The 22,303-nt window shown below is 39.3% G+C and overlaps 1 protein-coding gene across 7 annotated transcripts; it reads right to left on the reverse strand.

Moving 5' to 3' along the window:
- Window positions 1-1,432: 1,432 nt before the first annotated feature.
- LOC147219143 (F-box-like/WD repeat-containing protein TBL1XR1-B) lies at window positions 1,433-21,921 on the reverse strand. Of its 7 annotated transcripts, none has more exons than XR_015108702.1 (16): window positions 21,682-21,921; window positions 19,700-19,763; window positions 15,033-15,136; window positions 14,734-14,879; window positions 14,318-14,546; window positions 11,863-11,995; window positions 9,090-9,231; window positions 8,751-8,814; window positions 8,573-8,670; window positions 7,933-7,993; window positions 7,266-7,387; window positions 6,913-6,987; window positions 6,632-6,759; window positions 5,841-6,006; window positions 4,205-5,254; window positions 1,433-3,209 (listed from the first exon to the last, which is right to left on the reverse strand). XR_015108702.1 is itself a non-coding variant. In XM_086172431.1 (16 exons), the coding sequence occupies exons 3-16, from the start codon at window positions 15,088-15,090 to the stop codon at window positions 4,426-4,428; spliced, it is 1,551 nt and encodes a 516-aa protein (XP_086028557.1). In that variant the 5' UTR covers window positions 15,091-15,136; window positions 19,700-19,763; window positions 21,682-21,921; the 3' UTR covers window positions 1,433-4,425. The 7 variants fall into 7 exon arrangements, 6 of the variants coding, with proteins under 6 accessions (XP_086028557.1, XP_086028559.1, XP_086028558.1 ...); XM_086172431.1 differs by having other exon boundaries at window positions 1,433-4,452; window positions 5,153-5,254; XM_086172433.1 differs by lacking the exon at window positions 21,682-21,921 and adding an exon at window positions 21,280-21,479 and having other exon boundaries at window positions 1,433-4,452; window positions 5,153-5,254.
- Between the last annotated feature and the right edge of the window lie 382 nt (window positions 21,922-22,303).

Here is a 22,303-nt window from a genome sequence, read left to right on the forward strand (position 1 = left end):
TACTAAGTTTTATATCCCTCCATTGAAATAACAGTGTATTTCATTAGCAATCCAAAAAAAAAGACAATTTTTGGACATACATCAAATGTGCAGAGGAAAGAGAACTAGTATTTTTCGCCTTTCCAAACACAGAACTGGTGGGCTTTTAGAAGAAATTTCTCAAAGTAACATCCATTCAACTAGTGAAGGTTTTTGTTGTCCTATGAGCCATTAAGCAAACTGTAAAAAAAAAAAACTTAAAATGGATAGATAATATTCACCTTTAAAGAAGGAATGCAATTAAGTGGTATAAATGTCAGACCATTATATGCAGCTTTTCCGGCAAGGAAATACGTATGCAACACCTGTGGCAGCTGCAACTGATGTGTGGTGGACCACACAGGCTGTTCTGTTCCACTACGGTCTATCCTGCAGGTGCAGCTTGTATCCTTTTTGTTTCTAGCAATGACATACCACAAACTGAGGTCATGAAAACTAAAGATGCTGAAATGAGCATACGGTTTTTCAATTTAATTGTTCAACTTATCTCTAAACCTGATTTCTTCTGTTTTACACTTAATTTCATCATATGTCTACTGTCAATTTTCTGTCCCTAGAGTGTGTGCAATAGCCTGCACCAGGTAAAGTAGAAACTATGTAGCAATAGATAGTGGCATATTTGATAGAATTAGTTCTCTTCGAATAAGTGCTTGATATTAACGACATTCAAGGTATCAGTGTTGAGAATGCAGATATCACAACTCAAATTTCAGCGTCTGGCAATTCTGGGTATATTTATTTCACTGCAGGAGTCGATTTTCTGAACTCCTTTCTGGAAGCTTTGCATTTGGTATTTTTTGTGTAACCCTGAGTCATTTGAGTCTTCAATGATTTACCCAAAATAGGGGAAATAATTCCATCAGTGACCTGAAGTGTACGGTCTTGAAATCAGTCATCCAACCTATTTACTCAGCATTGCCTTTTTAGATTACTTCTAGTTAATATATTTCTAATTTTCATTTATCTCGAGGTACGTGCTTGCTCATTTTCAAGTGAAATCTCTTATGGTAACTATGAAACCACTTTCTGACTTTAAAGTTCTAGTTCAAGGGAGCAGATTTATTCTTTTTACAATCTAACATGTTCTGTGTCTGTCCTCACGTCCCTTAGTCCATTTGTTTTCTGCAATCTGACGGTGCTTATGAAATTGTGGGCCTGCGAGACACATTTCACATGACTCGTTTGAGACGGACAGAAGTGATGTGACAGTGAAGTGACACCGACTCCTCCAGCCTCTGCACTGTGAAAAATTGAATCCAGGGCGTTCTTACCATACAGGTGTGACATGCAGCACATAGCTTTTACAGCTGCTCCAGCCTCACACACTCTAAACTCCTTTGGCAAAAAGAATTCCGAGACCAACTGACAAAATGCAAGAGAGAGAACACGTTGATATTATCAAAATAGATTTTATTCTAGACCTTGAGATCTGACTGATATTCCGACAGTCAGACTGCAACCATGTGAGTGAGAGAGAAAGAGTACAACGCAAGTGAGGGCAAAGACAACAAGAAAAGAGATCTGCAAATTGGTATTTACATTTGTGTTACATCAACAATTAAATCCAGATTTTATACTTTTGTTCATTTTGAGTATGTAGCTATAATCAGAATTATAAAACTTTTGAGAAGTACAAAACCTTCAAGGGCTTTTAAACATAGCAAAGATAGAATTGACGTTAGTATTTTCGGTAGGAACAAAAAATAGCAAACACACTTTTTACACTTGCATGTAAAAAGTTAATCATCTAAAAACAAACCATTATAAAATACCATTCCACTGTCATAGACCTCATTTGAAATAGTGTCTTTGTGGTACAGTTCAATCGCCATCAGCTGTATTAAAGCAAACGTCAAAATAGTCTTCATAGCATCGATACAAAATTTTTTTAAAACAAGTAACATTCCGACCAAAACCTCTAAAATGTCTGACAATTTGTGTATTGAGCCGTAAGACGTGAGTTATGGCTGTGAGATGGGACCTGGAATGCCATGAAGTTGGCTTTGACTTCAACGTACCTCAAGGAGTCAGGCAAGACACAGTTCACCTGTTCATCCCACTGGAACACGTTCTGCATTTCATCTTAAAGAGCTTTTAACGTAAGATGTGTTGACAATGGCTTGAATAAACACACCTCCCTGTTTCTCCATTTTAGTCTAAAGTGCAGAAAAAAACCCTTTGAAGGGCTGGTATTTTAATTTTGCTATGACTATTTAATGGTATTTTATAAAAAAAAAAAAAAAAAAAAGAAAAAAAAAAAGAAAAAAAAAAAAGAAAAAAAAAAAGTGAAAAGAAAAAGCCCATTCTTTAAGGTCATGACCCCTGGTCATGCACGAGAACGTCACACACTATTTCAAGCGTCTCCAAAACGTTACTTTAAAATCCACCACGAGCGGCATAGAAAAGAATCCCCTGTGATGTGAAATATATATATATATGTGTGTGTGTGTGTGTGTGTGTGTATATACATATATATGTATATATACACACACATATATATATATACAAACACACACACAGACAGATGTGTGTGTGTGTGTGTGTATAAATTGATATAGGTCTACATACACACATATACAAACATATCTGTCGTCTGTTTGTATATATAAATACACACACACACACACGCACACCTGTCTGTGTGTGTGTATACATACATACATACATACATATCTATATATATATATATATATGTGTGTGTGTGTTATATTGTCTGGTGCGTCAGCATATTACCAAGCACAGACTTGCCTCAAAACGCCAATTCTGCCAATTCTGAACAACAAACAAAAGCACTGTCTATCCGTGCATAGGCCTGAAAACAGCCTGTCTCCAATGTGTGTGTGTGTGTGTGTGTGTGGTTGCGTGTGTACTAATGTGGGGCAACAACTGCTTAAGGAAAGCGAATAAAAGCAGGATCTGCAGTATCTACTACAGTCAACACCGGTTATGAGCTCAGTGCCAACAGCAATGACTTAAAAATCTGGACCCTTTTTTTTTTTTTTTTTAAAATAGACCGAACATGAACGACTGCTTGACGGGACAACTGATATGACGTTGCCGTTCAGAGGTTTTTCAGACGACGTGAGCAAATCTTGAACTCATTGCCTTGTCACTATGTTTGACAAAGTGTGACCACAGAAGAAGTGACACTCCAGTTGATGTCCTGATGTCTAATGACCAAGCAGGGAAACAAAGACACAATTAGAATGGTTCAGTCTGATTATCACTCAGCATTGGTTAGCAACAAGCCACGATTAGAGGAAACAAACACAATTATGACTATTAACTGTTCAAATGAATGCGAGCGGTCTGATTTCCTGTTTCTACCCCCCACCCACAGCCTCCATCTCTCTCTCTTTTCCCACAGATCCCAGAAACTGCACTGCCGCCAGAAAGCAAGTCGTTCCTGCGCCACGTTACTGCACTAATGACACAAAGTTGCAGCCTGTTTGGAAGCTGGAAAACAGATCTGAATTGGAGAGGCTGTGCTGACGCTTGGTCAGCGCAGCACTGTAATCATGTTTAACAGCTCTGCCTTGAGGTTTCTCATTCTTTAGAGCTCTAGTTTAACCTGATGAATTGTTAACACCTGAACTTAATTTCTGAGGGCAAAAGACAGAAATGAGCACATTTCATCTTTTGATTAACTGCTTTATAATTTGTTAACAATGGAGAAAAAAAAATGGAAACACCCTAATGGATAAAAATACAATTGAAAAAAAAAAACAAAACAAAAAAAAAACATTCTGAACTATACATCTGCATTTATGAACCTTGGAGAGTGCTGAAAACTGGATGAATGGATGTTGCAATGAACTAAAGCGAACACCCATTGTACGGGAGGGAAAAACAAAAAACAAAACAAAAAAAAAAACTCTCAACCGTCCTGCCCCTTCTCTCCCACCCCATGATATAAAACCTACAGAGAGCAATAAAATCCAAATTCAAAACAAACAATGTCCACAGGACACCAAATGCTGACATATGCAATATGCACACATCAACAGAACAAAAATCTTTAGAATTCTGGTACAAAGGATAAAAAGAGAAAAAGCGAGAAAGATCCTAGTGTTTTGGTTTTAATGAGATGGGTCCAAAATGTTTTGCAGAAAGAAGGGCCTTCTTTCTGAAGATCTGCAAGCAGGACATGGGTGTCCATACAGACCTGATGTATATCTGACGCATGTGCAGAACAACATGGTGTGGCGAACGGTGTGGTCCATATTCCTGTGTACACTTGAGGGGAGGGGGCAGCGCTCCATCTGACTGTAGTGGCGGGCCATGGCATCTGATGGGACAACAGCAGTGTGGTGGACAGGCAGGGATAGTCAGTCATTTTGGCTATGTACACATTCGTAGTCGGTCCATGGCTCCCCCGAACGAGTGTCATTTCCTCAGGTCTAATACACAAACCTGCCGAAATGAGATGGAGAAGAGTGGTGTTATACATTTGCATTTTGAAAGCTCTCACAGTCTTTGTACCTGACTCTGTCCCAAAATCCCTCCGTCAGAAATGGATCAAGGCTTCGGCTCTTCGTAGTTTTTGGCATCACATGCTCAAATGATTTGTCCTTTGATTGATTACGAAATTGAAAGTAAATACAGAAATCAAAAGAGTTATCATTCAAGCATTACATGGACACTGAATCTATTTAAGATCTTAAATATTTAGAATCTATAAAAAATGTGATGGAGACAAACAATATCCAGGACATTTCCAGATATCACAACGTATGGGGGCAAACATTTTTTTCTAGTAGATGTTTTGATATATACTATCTAATCTTTTTTTTAATTAATTCAGATTTCCGAAAGCCTTCCCAACTTGTGAGGGGCACCATTTCTGCTGAAGTTTACCAAAGACTCTTGAGGATACTGAGGACTTCAGCTAAATAGTAGAAATGTTGGCAATGGTGTCAGTCATTTGAAAGCACCATCCTGGACAGCCCCTCTGATACGGGAGTCAAGGGTGACCGGTTGCATTTTATGGATTTAACTTCTTCAGGTCAGTGTGACCCACTCTCCTCTCGGTTCAGGCGGCTGGTGTCAGGAGGGTGTTACTTACAGCGGTCATTAACATGAGCGTGACAAAGGTACATGGAGCATCACTTACAGATCCGTCTGATGCACTGGCTCCCACTTTGTCTCCTGTGGCATTCCAACACACCTCAAAAATCCCTCCTGTCCCTCGGTAGCTGTGGACTAAAGCACCAGTCTAAAGACATACACACACATTAGTAATTATGGGCAGAAATTGTGTAATATACATTTAACACGCGAATTGGGACAGTTCAATATGGATACATTGATATTGTAAATGTGACTATACATCTTTTTTGATGAACATCTGGAAATGGATCAGTACTTGGTTGAAAAAATTAATTCAGTAAAAAAAAAAAAAACAAACAAAAAAAAACCAACCAAACAAAAAAAAAACTCCTACGTATCCAATCTGGAAAACATCTGCAAGAAATTACTTTAAATGCATGTGATGGGCTTCGGACTGTGGCTGCAATTTCAACAAAACTGATTGGTAACTAAGCATGTATTTAGATACATATTGATAATATGTCTGAACATATTGACATCCGTGTTTTCCATACTGCTCTGTGCTTGTAAACAATATGTAGATCTATAGCTCCTAAGTGTTGTATGTAAGCATGCTACTACGCGTGGTTCCCCCGGTTTTGTAGGGCCAAAATGCAGGGGCTAACATTTTTACATGACTACAGGGAGCCAGAAAGTCAGAAATACATCTGGGCTGGTATTTAACAGTAGGATTGAAGAATCTCATGCCAAACCTGGGTGTTCCAGATGTGGACACACTTGTCAAAGGAGCCGCTAGCAAGGTGTCTGCCATCAGGGCTAAAAGCCACGCTGTAGACGGGCTCCTGGTGGCGGGTGAGTGTGTGGATGCACACACCGCGCTCCACATCCCACAGACGCACTGTTGAATCAAATGATGCACTGAAAAAGGGAAACAAGCACAGGACAAAAAGTGAGCTGGGTGTCATAAAAATTAACGGTCATGTGAAACGCCCTTAGATGACACAATGAGAAAGTACAGAAAGTATGGATGACAACCCAAAACAAAAGCCATGCATCTAGGTGGAGATACCCTTCTTCTACAGGCAATTTACACTAAATAGATAAGAATAAGAGTATTATACTTGTCAATTGTGCTGGGAGCCCTTATGATTCGGCCTGCTTGTCATTAGCCAGTGTGACAATTGTGGGAATAAAACCAACACATTCAGAAAAAATATCAGAGTTGACATGAAGGATGTGCTCATAGAAGCTCCTGCACTTGAAGATGTATATAAATGCCCCCCCCCCATCAGAAAACAAACAAAAAAAAACATGTGCATGTTATTGGTATAGATTTTTGGCAGTTGGCAATTGTAGTCCATACAACTCCTTGCTTTCTGGGGACAATAATGCATAAAGTGTTGAAAAGATATTAAGCAGTTACATCACATTTTTTATTAATCCAATTAGCGTGGCATAGTAATGCACAAGTATGCAAACAACAAGTTGAAGCAAGTGACTTTTCTATTAATACAGGCAAATAGGCGGAGTACTGCAGTCTCACCTGGCAAGCATTAAGTTGGCGCTGGGGTTGTTGGTCCCGGGGCCTGTGGGGCTCCATTTTATGGTGTAGATTTCTTTACTGTGAGCCTGGAGGTCATGGACACACAGATCCTGCTTCATACTCCAAATCTACAAGAAAGGAGACAAAATACAAAAGTACCTAATTGATTGAGAAGTTGCAGCGCAAAACTTGGGAGCCTGATCCAGGTTTGGGATCACATATGGATAGACATACGTGACCTCACTCCATAAGGAATTGTATAAGTCGATGTGAGCACGGACCTTCAGTGTCATGTCATCAGAGCAGGAGGCCAGCAAGCTGCCAGTGGGATCCCACTTGATAGCGTTCACCTCGTTCTACAGCAAACAAAATGCGTTTTAAGACCGACATGAAATAGGATACACTTCTCCAGTGTGAATCTCTCAATGAACCACATTTAATTCTTACAAAGCAGTGTGCTTGTAGATCTTATCCATCACATTTAGAGAGATTTTCCTGTATATGCCAAGGTTTTTTCAGGTACCCACTGTTGTTACAAATTCTTCAAATTCTTCAATTTATTCAATTTATTTGGCAGGTGAATGTTCTCCATGTCCCTAGCTGGGAGCAAAGAGTACCAAGAACAAAAGCTTACCGTGTGTCCCTGGAAAGTTTTGACAGGTCGGTCCTGACCCAGCTTACATACATGGATGCACATGTCCGTGCTGCAAGAGGCAAATGTGTTGTTGCTCTGCCAATCAACATCCAGAGCAGGTGCTGTTGGGAGGCACAGAGAGCTTAGTTGCTGCAGTGACAGTGAAGAAAATATTATTCTGAGATCTTATATGTAATTGTAATGCACAAGAGTCATGAAAGACATGGCGGCGACTTGAAAATGCAAATTTTAGGGATAGAAATGAAGAACTTTTCATTTCATTAGCATTTTAGATGGCAAATTGCTAGTATTACATGTTGTTTCAATGCCTATAATTATTAGTGTTAGCTTGATACAAAACTGCTGCTTCACTGTTAAGAATATGAACAATTCATAGGCCTACATTAATCACAAGGAATTTTGGATCTGCTGGGCAGTGGACACAAGCAAGCTATGCTAAAGTGTCAGGCTAAGGCGTTAAAAAAAAGTTACTTTGTCCTTGAAATGGTGAAACGTACAGATCATATATTTAAAAAGATTAAATGCGCTCAAAAGAAATTGAATGTCTTGATGTTTACACATCATTTTAACCGCTAAGCATTTTTTCAAAAGAATAGCAGCTGATAAACGACACCAAGAGACAATGCAGCTAACTCATATCACCCACCAGAGTGGAAAGGAAATTGTTGCTTTGCCTCTCCTGTGTGGGCATCCCAAATAATTGTAGTCTGTAAAAAAAACATTTCCATTATTGATACCAAAGGAACATCGCTTGCAACATGAAATAAATAAAAAACAAACACATAGAATATATTTTCATTTTGTAATGAGTTTTACAGTCACACACATTAAGGCATTTTATTACCCCAAAACAGTGACATCTTATACATGTAACTGTTTAAGCATACACTAGATGGCACTTTAGAGCAGTGAACAAAATAATTTGTTTTTGGAACAGGCCTGTCAACTCGATTTTTGTTCAACATGCACCTCAGGCAGCTGCCGGCCCATCACGTGTATTTGTGACAGTGTGTGCAGACCCTGACACGCACCTATGCCACAGACTGAGAATAGTCCATGATATCTGCATGGACCTAGATAACCTACAAGCACAACATACACATGATGTTTCGAAGTTGCCATACAGGCATTTAATACCCATTGACCTTTTTAAAAAAAAAAACAAAAACAGCTAAGGGCAGGGCAGCTTGAAAAAGCTGAATGATATACAAGTGGTAGGATTTACAAAGACCATGAAGAAACCACCCTGAATCAGACAAGTAGGTGCTGAAACAAAAAAGCCTTACCTTGTCTACACCGGCACTAAGGATGAAGTTTCCTTTCTTATTCCACTTGAGTGCAAATATAGGACCTTTATGCTGGCCCAAGGTACTGGCCAGATTACCTGATAACACAATCAAATCAAATATGGAAAGAAATTATTAAAATACACATCTCTGATGGGATTGAAGCTGATAGGCTTACCGTCTTTTGTCCATATTCTAGCGAAGCCATCATATGAGCCTGTTGCTAACAAGGTACCCTCACTCTGAAAGAGAGGAATAATGCGAATAAGACCAAACTCAGTTACATTAAAACTTTGCAGCAGCTGAGAATCATAGAAGCCCTTTTTCATCCCATGGGAATGGTCCATGCTACGTAGCTGGATGGAAGGAATGCATTTGGCATAGTCAGGGGCCACAAGAATGCACACCTACACATGTGAATTCTCAGATGCGCCACAGACAAACACTAATGGACAAAAACTAAGAACTACACTCAGTTCAACATACATTTGTACTACTCAACTGACCACATACTCACATTCCAGTCTAGTGAGGTGACGTCTTTGTTACTGGGTACGTCCTGGCCCCCTTCCCGAATGCAGTGCCTCAGAACCAGCTGGGTGGATCCGCCTGTGCTATTCTCACTTAGGTTCCAGATCCGTGCTGTTGAATCCCCAGATCTGGTAGAGTCAAATAAGAATGGATTGAAATGGTGTTTTATTTTTCTGACCAAGTCATATTTCCTGTCTGTGAGTTGTAAAACGAGCCAAAGCATTTGTAAGACATACAACGTTTAACTTAAAGAAGAAAAGGTGGATGCGGTTGCTTTTTCAGGTTCATGTTTTAGTGCATAGGGACTCAGACATGGACAGCAGCCGACCCCACAGACACGAAGTACTTCTGTTTATACTTCACATTGCCTGCATTCTACACATGTTTTGAATTGATCGACACTGTCCAGAAAAGGCTGTCCTACATTGTTTTAAAAGCATTTTCAATCTTTCGGGCATCCAGACTCGAGCTGGTACGTTGCGGGAATTAATAATAATATAAAAACAACACAAAACATAAGCCTGATTTATTGACACACCAATGAAACAAAGGCGCGTCTAACGAAAAACTTCTTAAGGGTCCAGATGACATGGAGGGTAGACTTAGATATCCATTCATATATAACTTAATTTTCAAGTGCATGTGTAGTTAGTGCCCCTGTTGCTCTGTAGACCCACCCTCAGGGACGTGCTGAGATTAGAAGTATAACACTAGCTTTTCAGTGAATGTTCTCATGTGAGCGATCACTTTCTGGCACTATTTTACTGGAGTGTATCAAACTGATGCTTTTTTTTTTTTTTTACATTTTAAAGATATAGTCAGCCACCGTTGTTCATGTGAAAAGCAGTCAAACACCACCAAACTTTAAGTCCAACATGAATTGACGGCATCAGCTAAAATTCAGCTTTGATTCATTGTCTGTACTGCTTATCATGCACATGGAATTGTGGGGGTGCTGGAGCCAATCCCAGCTCTAATTGGGTGCGAGGCGGGGCACATCCTGAACTGGTCGCCAGTCGATCATACGGCCATATATGCAGACACAGAACCACTCGCGATATCATTCGTTACGACATACATTTTAGATTCTTCTATAAACCTACCGCATGTTTTAGGCCTGTGGGAGAATATCAGGGAACACACTGAAGACCTCAACAGGCTCAGGAAAAAAATGCAAACTCAGACAGACGAGCCTAAGTCCAAATCAAACCAGGAACCTTCTTATTGTGATATTTCATTGCTAACCTGCAACACCCTGTCACCTTTATCTAAATCTAAATTTTTTGACCAACAGGAAGATCATCACTTTTAATTTAAACACAATAACAAAAAAAAAAATCTATGCATTCATATTTTACTACAAAAAAAAAAAAAAAAATCAAAACAAGAATTTACCTTTAGAAACAAAGAACATCAGTGCAGTAAAGCTTGAGGTTTATTGGACCCAACCCTAACCTAAAGTCATCAGCATGGTTTTGTCTAAGTGGCGTAAAATGCCCAAAGTGGTGAATCTGTAGTCAACAAAAACATCTTGGAATGTCATGTGGTGCATCAGTCCCACCATTTAGCCATCAGAGACAGACATGGAATGCACTGAACAACCAGCACGATTCTACGGCTCCTCTGATCTATCACTTGACTAATAAGTGCTTGGCCATTTTGTTTTTATTCATGGTCAATAATCCATTAGTCACTACTTTTTACTGGAAACCTCTTGAATTTCCGGTCAAATCACAGAATTAATCTGGAGTATGTGACTCTTCTCTGTGATTCTGTTTGTTTGTGGAGGGATAACAACACTGGAAATTTTTTTAAAAAGGAGGGTAAAAGTAGACTTGCTTCTCCTCTCATTCAACTAGTGTTTCAACAAGCCACAAAAAAAAGGTTGCTTTTTTTCAACCCTTTTTTAGAAGCGTTTATTACATTCTGAAGACAGGTTTGCTAAGAAGAAGCTGCAAAGAGTTTCCGTTCTTTGGCTAATGGGGGTCATTTTTGGTCGAACTATACTTAGTCATGTACATAAATATAACTGAAGGAACCGGTTTGCTGCTGTTTTTTTCTTGCTGCTTCCATCACAGAACACACTGTAGATAAGGCCCTCAGTCTAGACAGGCATTTCAGGGAAGCATTGCAGCAATTACCGACATATGACACATCAATGGTCTCTATACAATGTCTAAAGATTATAAGTGGAGAGAAAACTTGGATGAAAGGAAATTCTTAGTAGGTTCACAATCTAGCCGACATACACACAAAAAAAAAACCTTAACTCAATTATTGAGGTGCATGGGTATTTAAATACATAGCAAGTTCTCAGTTTGCTTCGCAAATGGAATGAAATGAAATCTGGTTACTTGGACTAAAAATGTACGACTGAAAAATTCATTTACATTGAACAGAAAATTTAAATACGCAACCGAAGTTTTGAGCTATTTTCTAAACAATTATTTCAACATCTACAGGCGGATATGTTTTGTTACAATCAGTTTCTTAGAGGTTACATGATTTGTCAAAAATGTATAAAGCATATTTTGAATTTCATATATATGGTGTTAGAGACAACAACATTCCAATTTCGTTTGAAAAAATCAGCAACAATGTATTGGCATACTCTAATAGTCGTGCATATAATAAGACTACTAATACTAAAAACTACAGAATTAATTGCAGTTACCCAGAAGAACACTTGACTTAAAGACCCACTTGGGTCAGCTGCGTTTAAAACCTAATAAGATTGTAGCCCAGAAGCTGGTACTAACCCAGAAGCCAGGAGATCATTTACTGGGTTCCAGGCACAGATAAAGACTTCGGATTCGTGGCCCCTGAGGACCATGGCTTTGCTTTGGGGAATCTCCACATCCCGGTCCACCTCCATCATCTCTGTGTGGTGATCTACAGGAGAGAGCGAAACAAAATACTTTAAATTATGCAACAGTGTTACGAAAATACGGTTAATGAAGAAATACTGTTGGGGTAAAATGAGTTTAAGAGAATTTGTTAAATCGCAGTATTTCAGAAAAAATTAAATATAAGACAAGTAAATAAATTACCGGTAAGTAATACAGTGTGCACTGTACATACAAGACTGGACTTGCTGGTGGTTCTCCAAGAGGTTGTCTTTAAAAGCAAATCGAAAACCTCCCAAATGCTTGATAAACCTCTCTCAAACACTGTGCAGTGGAATATCTAGAAATTAAAGTCGACGTGTCTGCGACACCTGATATTCAGAAACTGGATGAGTCAGTCTCCACCTCATACCTTAGAGGCATACAGGAAAACCATCAGGCGGAATCTCAACGTTTAAAAATGATGTAGTAACTGTCAACTGATACAATAAGAAAAAGGAGACATTTTTGATCAAGTCGTTCATTGTTATCACCTGCAACAATAGCATCCTAATAGATATTTCTAACTATGTTCTTTTCTGTTAGTCTTCTCCTTGGGTGGCTTGTAGGGTAAAGCAATTAACATATGCATCAGCGCATTGGCCAAATAGCAAAGCGATCCATAAGATACTGAGGTGTCAGTGACTCGTGATTTCGTTCTAGTTCTGACAATCTGCATTGCCTGAAATGAAAATGACTCCACTGCAGACTGATTCTTTACGTACAGTTAATACTGGGCTTAAAAGTAAAGGCTTTACTTCTCCTTGTTCACATGAATACCTTTCTCAGCAGACAAACCTTTACAAAAGCACTTGACCATTTTCCTATTGCCAGTTGATCACTAACACCAGACTTTTCCTTTCCTCTTTTGCTCCATTCTGCACTGAAACAAACTGAAAATTTCAAGTGGTAGGCTGGGTGTAAGCCAGTGGCAATGTGAGGATGGTTAAACTCATCATTAACATCAGTCTCTCTTTCAAAGTCAACAGTGACTGACCAATTATTGGGCACTGCTTGAACTAAGGACTGCATTTGTGAGGGATCAGTTAGAGGGCGCAAGAGTTAACAGATCTATAAGTGGAAATGCCCAGTCAAAACCCAGATGCAAGCAGGGGACAAAGAATATTACTTTACCTGCATGGTTAAGAATATGCCGTGAATCTGAATAACTTTACTTGTATCGTTTGGAGCAAATTTTACATTACATATGAAGATGTCTTTCGACTTTTTGGATATCCACTACAAACAGATGTCCTCTTAAAAATGTAAAGGATTTTGATACTGAATCATGATGTGAGGCTCATTAAAAATATTAAAACATTGAAATTTACAGATTTAATAAAAATATTAATGAAAGTTCAATTTCATCATGACAGAACTTGTGACCGATAACCTGACTAGATTGGTACTAAACTGCACATGGACAACCTCTTTTCCAATCAGTTTGGAGTAAAATAAGTCTGATGATATTTTTGTTTTTCACATTTGGGATAAATTTCCTGATATTTGTGACAGATGGACTCCTCTGGGAGTCACTATTCAGTCATGTTGCCTGAACCACGAGGATGTAGAAATTCTCAATTCAAGGCAGAAAAAAAATGTGTAACATGACACAACTGCAATCCAAACAAGTGTAACTCTACTTTTTTTAAACTTGCTTTAAATTCCCACAAGTTTTGTCCATTTTGTATATCTGTATCACGCTGGATAGATAAACAAAATAAAAAAAAAAAAACAAAAAAAAAAAACGAAATGATCCTGCTGTTACACTTCAGTAACCGCTAAGCCATTGGGACACCTCAAGCCATTATATCAATGGTGTATGCCCATTAAGACATTCTGATATCTAATTTCCTGTGAACCACAACAGGCCCTCAGCACTGAGTATGTTTATCAACATCTTGTTTCAAATAACCCAATGAGATGTTGTGCACATATAGATAATGTTTATCTATGTGTTATGACTCAAATGCAAAACAGGATGGGGTTGAAAGGAAAGAAGAGCAGTCCTGATTATTATTTCCCACTCCTTTCCGCAATAAAAGCAACAACCGATGACAAAAATAGGTAAATGAATACGTGCAGCCGATAAGGCAGTTCAAAACTATGAAGTAAAGAACAAAGTGGGAGGAAAAGCACCAGAGCAAGAGAGTAATTTCCATCTCTAGCATTTCTGATTTCTGACATACTGCACAAAGTATTTTAGAAACATCATTTTGACCACTTCAAGACATTGAATTGAGCGGTAAATAACAGACGACCGACTTTCCGCAGTTGGTTTTATATACACTGCACCAAAAAACTCTTGTTTCCATCAAGGCTTGCTTACTGGCTAAGGCGTGAGATCCATTTTCCTCCCCATTGGCAGCACCCTCTCCATTCTTGTTGCTTCCCTGGGACCCAGTGCCGCTGCCACTCCCAGCTGCAACTTGCTGCTGCTGCTGCTGCTGGGCCAACTTGTCCCTGTAGGCCTGTTGCCTTGTCTGGACAACATCTGGCATCACAGCATCGATCAGACTCAAAGACTCAATGGGCCGACCATCGAATAAGGTCCCATCCTACACAAAAACATGAAACACCATAAATAGTTTTATTCCCGATACAAAAAACAAAACATAACATAAATGTACTGTTACTTTGGCTATTGGTGCTGCTATCACTAATGAAGACAGGCTTATATCAAAATGAAATTGCAAATTATGTGCCTGTTTATAAGAATGTATTCAATTGATAGTTAAAACTAACTTCATTGATGCTGACTTCGGCCTCCACATACTGCAGGCCCTTCTGGATGATGGAGATGAGGGCAGCAGGGGGCACCAGGGCTCCATTGATGTTCGATTGGCTAATGTGGCTCTCTATGCCAAAGGTGAATGCTGAGTGTGAAAAGCCTAGAAGAGTCAATAATAATTGGAGAGAAAGACGTGGGTTTAATTTTGCAGTCAAAATAGGTCTTGTAACCTTCAATATTTCAAAAAGAACCATCATGCCAACAACCATAATTTTGTGCACAGATTTTTTCCAAAGCCTGATGTCCGACCTACCTGACTCTTGTAGGTATCTGTAAACCAGGAAATTAACCTCATCACTGCTTATGCTCATTTTTAGTCCTGGTGATTAAACCATTGGGTCAGCACACGATAGGAGTCTGCAAAAGAAATAAACATGCGGTAAGAAGCTGAAAGATCATCACCCACGTGAACACATGGAGAGATGGATGGTAAAAAGTAACGAGCAGGGGCACTGGGCCAGGTGTAAAGAGAGCTGACACACACACGGACTGAGGATGGTGTTACACTACACAAGCTCATTACATAGCTAACCATAAAACTGGCAAACAGGATGAAAAGTGGAAGAGACTGGAAATCACATCACCGTGTCTGCCCTAGTTTGGAAAAGTAGGCAAACAAGCAGTGATGTGCCATTTGCTAAATAATTATGTTTGGTACTTTTCTACTTTTGGTAGCAGGAGCCTCAAGGCAGGATACTATTTTCCACTCATTAACCTACAACTGGAAATAATTACTAGCCATCTTCATGAGGCAGGCCTCATGGGGCATTTTTGACTTAAGTCTTCAATAGATGGGAAATAAAAGCCACAGCAATAACTGATCCTGCAGGGTTTGCTTTCAGGCTCCATATTTATTCATGCAGAACCAGCAGTGTTTCAATGTGCCTGTGGAAATAAACAAGGGGGCTGTATGAGGGACAGAACTTCTACTGTTTCCATCATGCGGGCCCACTGAAAAAGTCAACATGTCTCGTCCAGCAACCCAGAGGCCGAGATCCAAGACCAACTAAACCATGAGGCTGGCAATCTTGTCCACAGCACTTCAGCTATCTGTAAGGAGAGGGTCATCAGGTCCTTACACAAAGGCACTTTTCAGCGCTGAAGCTTGTGTTGATATAAATTGTTAGAAGCAATTTTTACACAGCAATGCTGCTTTAGGTGCTGGCACAGCAGGGTAAATAAATTCAATGTTACTGATTTTATTTCTCTGAATGACAAGACATGATAATTATCTATACTAATAGTCTAAAAACTAAATGTAAAAAAAAATAAATCACATTAAAATAAAATGATACTGTTCTTGCACAATTTTGATTATTAGTAGTTATCAGATTTTAGTGCATTAGATTTAAATACAACTGGAATGCTTACATAAAAGATAACTTAACATAGATTTTTTTTACTATTGTGGATATGTGCCACGTTTTTCCAGAAGCTTATTAGGACCCACAACAGGTCTAATATGAATCTATCTCACAGTCTCTAAACAGTCGTGACATATCTCCTGTGTTGAGGTGCCTCTTTAATTGGTGCCAGTCCATGTTGATTAGTATTCTTGCAGGGTACATTCCTACAAGACCAAAAAGGTTAATTTGCAGTTAACGGAGTTAAAGCAAGAAGGACATGAATCCACTTTTACTGAAACCACAATAATGACTTTAACACAAAATACAACCTCAGATCTTTTTGAAACTACTGTACTTTCAGGGTTGTCTTTACCTTAACATGAATTTTAATGGCTAAGCCAGCCAATGATTAATATAAGGTGAAGTAAGAGGCCGTCAGACTGCTTTAATTAACTATTCTGTAATATTAATTGGGCTTCAAGATATTTAACTGTCTATCTGAAATAAGGTTTACCTTAAATGTATGACTTTAAGCATAAAAGCCACGTAGAACCAACTGACTTCCCTTACGGTAAGGTGATGGTGAGTTACACTTTGTTGTTTAGCTGTCCGACTGCAACACAACTGTTCTGGTTCACTCTCACTGCATCCATAAGCCCTGTTTAGACACCCTGTTCAGGGAGGGGATTGTTATCACACCTAGCTGTTTGCATGAAAAGCACAATATCAGATTGGGGTCACTGTTGTTCAACTGTTTAACAGTTTCAGTTTTGCTTTTAGTCACAATTGGCAATGTGAAGCTCCAGACACATACAATTTGGAACCTTATCAGGTGCATATGATAGAGAGCAAGTTGATGAATATTTGTTGCATCTATCAGTTTGATTAAGAAAGGATGGACAAAATGACTTCTACTGTGTCTGTAAGGTTAACATGCCTATATTAGTAATTGATCCTAACCAGTTGGCCACATTAATATATAATTCAATCACACATTGGCACTGCTAGCTAGCTTGACTTAGAATCATTAGTCAGTTAGAAATGGAAAACTGCCAATGTTCTCAAAACTGATTCAATGGTTTACTTTAAAAGCACTAATAGTGGGCACACACAAATCCACGCAAAAGCAAAAATGCCACACACATTGCAACATGGTAAACGGTCTACATACATATAGCGCTTTCATCAACTTGCTGTTACCAAACACTGTACATTGGATTACATTCACCCGTTCACTCACACACAGATGGGGGCAGAGCTGCCACCCAAGACACTAACCAGACCATTGGGAGCAAGGGTTCAGTGTCTTGCCCAAGGATACTTCAGCATGCAGATAAGAGGGGCCAGGAATCAAACCGTCAACCTTACGACCGATGAGGCACCAGCTCTACCACCTGAGCCATGGCCACCGAACATATATTAAAGAATTAAAAATCAATCCCGAAAAAGATTTTAAAAAGCTGCCTTAAGTACCAAATAAGTCACAAAGGATCTATTCAAATAACATTTAAAATACCAAACATTACCACATACCAGTATCCTGCAAAAAATATTAACGCTTGTAGGGATGTATGTGCTGAGTTCAAAGAAATCCAGAAAGTTACAAGCATTGGACTTGATTTCATGTTAAAGATTTACATTTTAAGTACCATACTAATATTGAATGGAAAATTACTTAAGACTGCTTGCTGAATTATCAATATGGATATCTGTCTGTCCGATGAAAGTCAAGTATTTTAAATGAAGTAGGACATAATGCATTCTGACTATTATTTTAAGTTACCTTTCGTAAATGACCAACTCAAGATTGGGGCTCGACTTATTAATTTGTTAAATAAAAATCGGAGATATCTGTGGCTGTACCTATAATCATGTTCATCTATGAATCTAATTAAACCGTATTACAAGAAAACATTGACATTTATAATCCACAGACTAGACCTAGAAAAAATGGCATTGATGCATCCCGAGTTCTTTCCAAAAGGAAAAAAATGCTAAGGTTAATTCGCCCCACCTCCATTAGTAAACATTAAAGTTTATCTGTATTTCATTTTGGTTCGCAAGAAAAGTTATCATGACCCTTAAAGGGCCTCTCCGAAAAATTTCCCTGGCAACAGTCTGAGGATTCTACATTTGGACTCTGATTCTTTATATTAATAAGAACAATAATTTATCCTTTTTTTAGTCCCTTGTGAGGAAATTCGTTCTCTGCAATTAACCCATCAAGGATGAACCATGAGCAGTAGGCTGCCGTCCACCAGCGCCAGGAGAGCAGTAAGGGGTTCAGTGTCTTGCTCGACAAGACACACTAGGAGGAGCCGGAAACGTTCAGTTCCAAAGACGATTGCTCTACCTCCTGCGCTACGCCACCCCTTACCATCCCTATGGAACAGATGAATAACCCCGTTTCAGAGCCCATCAGCTAGCTGCCTGAAAATGCAATATTTTTCATCTGTGGTAAGCAGCCAATAACAGTTACATGCCTTCCTTTTTCCTTCTGCCTGTGGTTGATCTGCATGCAATACCAGGCCCATTCATATGCGATTGGTCAATTCTACTCAGACTATAAGCAGAAAGATCGCAGTTTCTACATCTCTCTCTTGTAATTCTGTGTTAATATGCTAAAGCAGTTTATGGAAGATACAACTTAGCATGTGAGCACAATAGAGGTGAAGACACTAACCCTTGCAATTGCTGTCATGTTTGTGTTAAAAACAATGAAGAGGAATGGTATTTGAAATTATTGATAGAGATGACTAACAATATGAAGGGCTTACAACTCAAGTGTATTAACACATCAATAAATATACAAGTTTCAGAAGCGAAATAGTAGAAGTCACTTGCAAGCACAAACAACTTGTTTTACATTTCTGAACAAGTTTCAGTATTTTTACAGGCTGAAACACTGTGCATGTCAATGTCTCTTTTGTAGAAAATAACCTGAAAACAAATGGCCATCAAAATAGCTATGGACACTGAGGCAGCTAAAAAAATACAAAAGAATGAGACAAAAAAAAAATGTAATCACAGACTCATACATATTTACTTGTATAAAAGAGCACTGAATAGGACAATAGCCCCAATGGGTCAGTCTGTTTTTATACTGTACTTTTACTTAAGCTCCCAATCACGTAGGCTAACCCTGGCAATCTACTGCATGACACATTAAGCATCTATAACCTTGTTCCTGGCACACGCTCACTGACTAGAACTGGTTCACATTGAGGAAAACTGTGTGAAAGCACCACAGTACTGGCAAAGAATACTACAGGGGACAAGTACAACATGGAGCCGATACTGAGAATACCCCCACGACCAAAATGTCCCTCCATGTTATGTTTGGCCTGAATGACAGTGACTAATCATGTTTTCATCTTTAACCACTGGTAAAAATGCCCCTGCTAACATTAACCAGACATGTCATATGAAACATGTAAAAATGCCGGTTGACACTATATTGACCACTATGCCCCCACTGGTCTGCTACCTTGGTGTGATCTGGATTCCTGATGTTCAACAGAAAGGTAAAATGTGTATGGTACTTCAAAAAATGTAATAAACTTAGATACACTACCCATGTGATCAAGATATCTTCAGATGTGCATCATTGCGCTGCTGTCCTCAAGAACGATCTGTCCCTGAAAAGAGAAGATGACTGTCACTCTTCCACTCCAGCATCGTAATCGTTCTAACAGTGATGTAAAAAATGTATTTATAACTACACATTTCTTTACACTTCTTCTAAAACTCGACTTTTTACAGAGAACAGTAATCACCCACAAGCCCGATTTACAACGCCTTACTTCTCATCTGCAATGATGTAGCTTGGTCATGTGCTATACTGTAACAATGAATGTTGTTCTACTTAGTTCATACCCAATGAACATGACAAATACATTGATATCCAAAACACAACTTCCGATGGACAATCACTGGCAGCGCTGGGGCAACGGGTTTGATTCAAATGGACATTTTTGCAGAGGTGTGTCGGTGAGTGGCTGAACAGACGGCCAGAAGAAAGCGTTCCAAACAAAAGGGGTGTGTCGCCAAACGAAAGAAACTGGGTCAGTAACGTAAAGTCAAAACAGCCAGCGGATAGGACTGGCACGAAAACGGAAGAACCCATTGGTTGTATAACCTTGTAGATTTAATTTTTGAATGTGTCACATCAAAAAGGTATTTAAAATTTACCGACATTGAACTGCGTCACTCGGCTTTCATTTTAACGAGCGTTTTTATATATAAAAAGGAAGGTGTATAAGTGTTCATATGCATAATTTGATCCTTTGAGGGTCAGAAGGGTTTCGTGCGAGTTATACGCTTGCATGTTATGTCACCGTGCTAATCTACCGGTAGCTAAATTAGCGGGATAGCATGGCATGCTAGCAAGTCACAGGAATACGTTGCCCATCCCCCATACTCTGTGGCGAGTGAATGGGCTGTACAAATTACAGTGTGTAATGTAAAAAAAAAAACAAAAAAAACGGCTGGTTGAACGGACTAGTTCGTCGCTACGGTCGTTTCGTTATGATTGAGTGCATTTACTACACGGAAGCAGTTATTAAAGTTTTTTTTAAGGACAATGCAATGCCGCACCGTTCTGCAATAAAATCATGTGAAACTACGAGTGATTAATGTGACGCCAGGCTAACAATATGCCATGTACCAATAATGTTACGTGGATATATCGAGAAAACAGGGAGTGGGTTTTCAAGCGCCATCGATAATATTCAGGTGTTAGCCCGATAAGGGCGTCTTTTGCCCTCGCGTTATTTTCCTCGACCAATGAAAAAAAACACATCTTATTTAAGGCCCGCTTAACAGTATCCACTGGGTTAGAGGAGCATTAGCGGCGGCCGTACCCGTCACCACACATACCAGTGAGGCAAGGCGGTCTCAGTTTATTAATTTGGTGCGGCTCATCAACCGTTAGCTACAGCACTTGTGCTGTCAAAGCTACATGCATCGCTGTTAGTATTAATTACATTGACCTTGATTCCAAAAATAGCGCCATTAGCTTCTTAACAATCTGATTTATAATAGTGCACTATGAGACAGTCAACCCGCTATCATCGTAACCTCGCGTTAAACCTGCTAACAAGCTCGCTAACGTTAGCACGCTAAGCTAATGACAGTGCTGCTATGATCTCGTACCTACTTGGATTAAACCTTTCAAATAGACGATATCTTCCACAGATGTTGTGCTCAAATCAGATCATGTTATTTGTTTAATCGATTGCAAGACAGGGCGTTTACGCACTTATATTAACTATCGTTAGGGTATAATATTAAAGCTAAAGCCAGGCGGTAAGAAGCCAGCAACGGCTTCAGACATTCGACATACTGGGTGACCTGACATGCAAAAATTAGCAGCCTGTAACCACTGTTATTTCAAGGCGCCACAAGCAAAATGCACAACATTTACCATTTTGTCGACTAAATAATGCGTTTTTTCACATAACAGTTGCATCGACACATTTTAACGCATTCGTCGACCTCACTGCTTGCCCGCGCAAACGAGTCGGAAAGACATTAATCGCCACATCGGTAACTAACCTATTTTCGAACAACATCAAACACGACTCGTGGTATGAAAAAGCTGAAAGCCGTCCTCTGGTGTAGATTATATTAGCTCCCAGTCCGTATGGCAGGTTCACCGAAAATTTGAGTCACATTTCCTCGATGAAACCGACCAATGAGACGAAAATGGAAAAAAAAAATACCGAGGCCTCTGGAAGTTTGTCCCGCAGCCAAGTACCAGTCATAACAACAGAGTCCTCGCCCATCCCCCACTACACCCCATTTTAGCTTGTCTGGTCACCACTAGCCATGGATTAATGACACCCCACCCCCCCCATCCTTTGCTCAGCCATTCAGACTGGGAAAGTCAACAACAAGCTTACATCATCATTGCAATCTGTTTTACACTGAGGTGTTTTTTTTTTTTCCTTTTTCCTTTCTGGATACATAATCCATATTACTTCCTACGGTGTCCCTTATTAAATATTTATGTTCTGTCGTGATCATTGATGAATCAAGAAATGTACTCATCTCAAAGAAAAATTAGGTGCTGACCTTCAGAATTCAGTGTCGAATAGGCTACATTTTCCTATGTAAATGTGATCACTGGCGTTCCCCCGCGTAGAAGGCAGCGCTGCCTCTGTCTCACATGTGAGAT

Source organism: Fistularia commersonii, chromosome 25 (genome assembly GCF_037954325.1).
Source record: "Fistularia commersonii isolate RoL2024-O1a breed Wild chromosome 25, RoL_Fcom_v1.0, whole genome shotgun sequence".
Taxonomy (NCBI): domain Eukaryota; kingdom Metazoa; phylum Chordata; class Actinopteri; order Syngnathiformes; family Fistulariidae; genus Fistularia; species Fistularia commersonii.

Coding starts and splice junctions, on each gene's coding strand:
- LOC147219143 (XM_086172427.1), bottom strand. CDS start 15,090: ATGAGCATAAGCAGTGATGAGGTTAATTTCCTGGTTTACAGATACCTA. Junction 14,880..15,032: donor CAGATACCTACAAGAGTCAG/GTAGGTCGGACA, acceptor TGACTCTTCTAG/GCTTTTCACACTCAGCATTC. Junction 8,671..8,750: donor TAGAATATGGACAAAAGACG/GTAAGCCTATCA, acceptor TTGTGTTATCAG/GTAATCTGGCCAGTACCTTG.